Genomic DNA, 5000 nt, shown 5'->3' on the forward strand with positions numbered 1-5000 from the left:
ACTTGAACGTGTGAAGTAAATCACTTTGCAATCGACTTCCTTTTGCGCTAATGGAACTTTGCTCTGAATATATTTTTTGAGCAAAAATATATTTCACTTCGATTATTTGTATACATCTTTCCTTGGAGAACATATGGTGCCACAAAACTTTATTTTGAGCAAGAACGCATGAATAATAATTTTATGGATTCATACTTATATTGCACCTATCCTCAGTCATTAAACCATCTCTTCAGCTCAAAATACGTCAATAAACGCTTTTCAGCAAAACTTCACGTCACAAAATTTTCACTGAACATCTTGCTTCATCTTTTTTGTTAGTTTGTTTGTTTGTTTGTATTTCGAGAAAAAAAAATGTACTTATTACACGTTTCTGTACATGGTTATATAGCCTTGTCTTTGCAAAACGCCCCCTCCGCCCCCCCCCCCCCCCCCCCCCCACACACACACACAGATATTGAATCATAATGTTTCCTTTTCTTTTCAGAAATGGCGATACGAGATGTGTGAAAGGTGGGTGTTGCGTTTAACCACAAACATTCCATATTTTGATTACTTTTGATTATAACTTTTATCTTTTTAATGTTATATAGTGTGCCGGCAGTGTCACCGACACCACCCACCCTCTTTGCCCCACCCCCTCACCCCCGCCCCCATTAACCCTTTCACCGCCAAGCTCGCATTTATGCACAGGCGTGGTAGAGGACCCATGTCACTGAAAGGTGACCATTATTGGTCTGTTATCCATGAACCTACTGCTCTTATTATTCGGTGGTAGGATCGGCCATATTTTCTATACATCGCAGGGGGGGAATTCCCAGCTATTCTTAGCCACTGTCTTTTCTGTGTTTATACCACATGGGAATTTTGTACTGTAAATTGACTGGCGGTGAAAGGGTTAATCATCTCCCTCCCCTGTTTGTCCAAAGCTCATCCAGTTGTTGGCTGTGTGATGTTCTTCACACACCCTTACCTCCGATGCCCTCCTCCACCATGCCCCCTCCCCCCAACTCCTCTTCCTGTTCCCCCCCTCCCCCCACGCTCCCTCCCCCTCTCCCCCCACGCTCCCTCCCCCTCTCCCCCCAACTCCTCTTCCTGTTCCCCCCTCCCCTCTCCCCCCATGCTCCCTCCCCCTCTCCCCCCAACTCCTCTTCCTGTTCCCCCCTCCCCTCTCCCCCCATGCTCCCTCCCCCTCTCCCCCCAACTCCTCTTCCTGTTCCCCCCCTCTCCCCCCCTCCCCCACGCTCCCTCCCCCTCTCCCCCAACTCCTCTTTCTGTTCCCTCCCCTCCCCACCTCCCCCTCTCCCCCCAACTCCTCTTCCTGTCCCCCCCTCTCCCCCCCTCCCCCCATGCTCCCTCCCCCCTCTCCCCCCAACTCCTCTTCCTGTTCCCCCCTCTCCCCCTCCCCCCACGCTCCCTCCCCCTCTCCCCCCAACTCCTCTTTCTGTTCCCCCCCTCCCCCCTCCCCCTCTCCCCCCAACTCCTCTTCCTGTTCCCCCCTCTCCCCCACGCTCCCTCCCCTCTCCCCCTAACTCCTCTTCCTGTTCCCCCCTCCCCCCACGCTCCCTCCCCCTCTCCCCCTAACTCCTCTTCCTGTTCCCCCCCCTTCCCCCACGCTCCCTCCCCCTCTCCCCCTAACTCCTCTTCCGGTTCCCCCCGTCCCCCCTGCGCTCCCGCCCCCGCTCCCCCACTCCTCTTCACTGCTCCCTTCCCCTCTCCCCCTCTCCCCCAACTCCTCTTCCTGTTCCCCCCTCTCCCTCCTCCCCCCATGCTCCCTCCCCCTTCCCCCCTCCCCCCATGCTCTCTCCCCCTCTCCCCCCAACTCCTCTTCCTGTTCCCCCCCTTCCCCCACGCTCCCTCCCCCTCCAACTCCTCTTCCTGTCCCCCTCCCCCCCTCCCCCCAACTCCTCTTCCTGTTCCCCCCTCCCCCCACGCTCCCTCCCCCTCTCCCCCAACTCCTCTTCCTGTTCCCCCCCTCCCCCCTCCCCCCACGCTCCCTCCCCCTCTCCCCCCAACTCCTCTTCCTGTCCCCCCCCTCCCCCATTGTCTTTGTCGGTCATGTGACACAGTCACGGAGCCCAGCTGTGATTGGTGTATGACGTAACCACTCAGCTGGGTGTGGCTTGGCAAGAGCAATAAGCATCACATGCCACAAATAAACCATCTAGTGTATGTGATGCTGTATCTTATTGTGACTTGTTTTATGCAGTGTACTTAGGAACTAACATGTATGTTTCAGTATCGATCTTTTTTTCTTTTTTTTTGTTCTTTATTTTCATTGCCAGGCAATCTCATATTTAGTTCATGCATATAATGATCCTTTCTTTTAGATAGCATGCAGGTCAGTTACTGCCTAAATAGCTTTAATTTTAGGCTCTGGCAATATAAAAATGTTTATAAATCATCATCACATGCAGCGTGCTCAAATGTGAACGCAGATCTGAACTGACAAATAGTAAAGAGTGGTAACTCTCTCCATTACACAAGGTACACAACTTCAAGTCAGTGCTGCTTACGCTACCGATTCAGCTAGCACACAGGTAAATAAAAGGTACATTGGAACAAACCCAGACACTCCATCGAAAAGGAAGCGCCGGGCCTGTCCTTATACCTATCATTTGACATGTGCACACAGCAGCAAAGACAGAAGAAATGTGCAAACACAAATTAGCTTTTATTCAAGACTGGCATAGCTTCTTTAATCTGAACATTTCAGTTGGGCGGTCTGTCTTTCATTTCGTCATCCATCTCCCCTTCACACACACAGCTGGGGTAGATGGCGGCCCTTCAGAATGTGGGCTAGGGAAAATTAATGCTAGATTTATCTTTGACCGTGCTGGCTTACTTGCCCCGAGTTGTATCATCCCCTCTCTCCCATCCTCCTTGTGATGAGATATGATAAACTTGTTATCACAGTGTGCACACACAAGTGGGTTGAAATGAGCTAATCAGATCAAACTGTTGGCGTTGAGTGAATGAGAATTTTGCAGTGGATCTTTCAATCATTCACTTAGCGTCACCAGGACAAGCCGAGATTGGTTACTTTGGTTTAACCAGTTGGAAAAGCTATGGGTTATAATGAGTATGCACTGCACAGTATGTTGTGGGAAGGGATAAAACCAGTGTTCATAACTAATTTTTAGTTGTCATCTGAAAGAAATGGAACCTGGCAGAGACTAACTGAAATGGTGCAGAGAAATCCTTGATGGGCTGTGTGCTGCTTTATGTATGTGCTGCTTAAGTGTAGGGTGAAGTGCTTTATGTAAGTGCTGCTTAAGTGTAGGGTGAAGTGCTTTGTGTAAGTGCTGTTTAAGTGTAGGGTGAAGTGCTTTGCGTAGGGCTGTGTGTTGCTTTATGTAAGTGCTGCTTAAGTGTAGGGTGAAGTGCTTTGTGTAAGTGCTGTTTAAGTGTAGGGTGAAGTGCTTTGTGTAAGTGCTGTTTAAGCGTAGGTTGAAGTGCTTTGTGTAGGGCTGTGTGTTGCTTTATGTAAGTGCTGTTTAAGTGTAGGGTGAAGTGCTTTGTGTAAGTGCTGTTTAAGCGTAGGTTGAAGTGCTTTGCGTAGGGCTGTGTGTTGCTTTATGTAAGTGCTGTTTAAGTGTAGGGTGAAGTGCTTTGTGTAAGTGCTGTTTAAGCGTAGGTTGAAGTGCTTTGTGTAGGGCTGTGTGTTGCTTTATGTAAGTGCTGTTTAAGTGTAGGTTGAAGTGCTGTTTGTAGGGCTTTGTGTTGCTGCTGCTTATGCTCATACTTGTAGGAACTGCTTGTGCTTAGTCTCATATCTGTTTGAGTCAGTGTTGCAATGTGCTGTTATTTACTAAACACTGTAAAAACCACCGTGTGGCACTGCTATCAGAATGAGGAGAGTGTGAGTGAGAGGGAGTGTAACAATCAATCAGTCGTACCCCCCTCAATCTTTCCTTTCTGGAATCAAACCTTTCCCCTTTCTACATTAATAACTCTTATGCACATGACGTGAACTGGAATGATTTAATGCTTTGTCATTTCGTTAAACGTTTTGACGTCTGATAGATTGACTGAGTGACTGCAGTTGAATGACCATCTGAATATGCGAACACATATTAGATAATGTTCGTGTGCTGATTGAAATAGGGTGAGTGGGGGATACTGCACTGTGCTGTGTAACAGTCAGCACTCTACTTGTGTCAGGCTGTGTAACAGTCAGTTCTGTACTTGTGTCAGGCTGTGTAACAGTCAGCACTCTACTTGTGTCAGGCTGTGTAACAGTCAGTTCTGTACTTGTGTCAGGCTGTGTAACAGTCAGTTCTGTACTTGTGTCAGGCTGTGTAACAGTCAGCACTCTACTTGTGTCAGGCTGTGTAACAGTCAGTTCTGTACTTGTGTCAGGCTGTGTAACAGTCAGCACTCTACTTGTGTCAGGCTGTGTAACAGTCAGTTCTGTACTTGTGTCAGGCTGTGTAACAGTCAGTACTGTACTTGTGTCAGACTGTGTAACAGTCAGCACTCTACTTGTGTCAGGTTGTGTAACAGTCAGTCCTCTACTTGTGTCAGGTTGTGTAACAGTCAGCTCTGTACTTGTGTCAGGCTGTGTAACAGTCAGCTCTGTACTTGTGTCAGGCTGTGTGACAGTCAGTACTGTACTTGTGTCAGGCTGTGTAACAGTCAGTACTGTACTTGTGTCAGACTGTGTAACAGTCAGCTCTGTACTTGTGTCAGGCTGTGTGACAGTCAGTACTGTACTTGTGTCAGGCTGTGTAACAGTCAGTACTGTACTTGTGTCAGGCTGTGTGACAGTCAGTACTGTACTTGTGTCAGGCTGTGTGACAGTCAGTACTGTACTTGTGTCAGGCTGTGTAACAGTCAGTACTGTACTTGTGTCAGACTGTGTAACAGTCAGCTCTGTACTTGTGTCAGGCTGTGTGACAGTCAGTACTGTACTTGTGTCAGGCTGTGTAACAGTCAGTACTGTACTTGTGTCAGGCTGTGTGACAGTCAGTACTGTACTTGTGTCAGGCTGTGTGACA

At 48.6% G+C, this 5000-nt stretch overlaps 1 protein-coding gene across 1 annotated transcript in view; it reads left to right on the forward strand.

Moving 5' to 3' along the window:
* LOC143301368 (uncharacterized) overlaps window positions 1–5000 on the forward strand; it is a 19614-nt gene that overhangs the window by 2890 nt on the left and 11724 nt on the right. Inside the window, exon 3 of the mRNA XM_076615610.1 lies at window positions 488–513. Coding sequence (XP_076471725.1) covers window positions 488–513 — 26 coding nt within the window. The remainder of the gene's footprint in view (window positions 1–487; window positions 514–5000) is intronic.

This window comes from Babylonia areolata, chromosome 27 (assembly GCF_041734735.1).
Source record: "Babylonia areolata isolate BAREFJ2019XMU chromosome 27, ASM4173473v1, whole genome shotgun sequence".
NCBI lineage: Eukaryota > Metazoa > Mollusca > Gastropoda > Neogastropoda > Buccinidae > Babylonia > Babylonia areolata.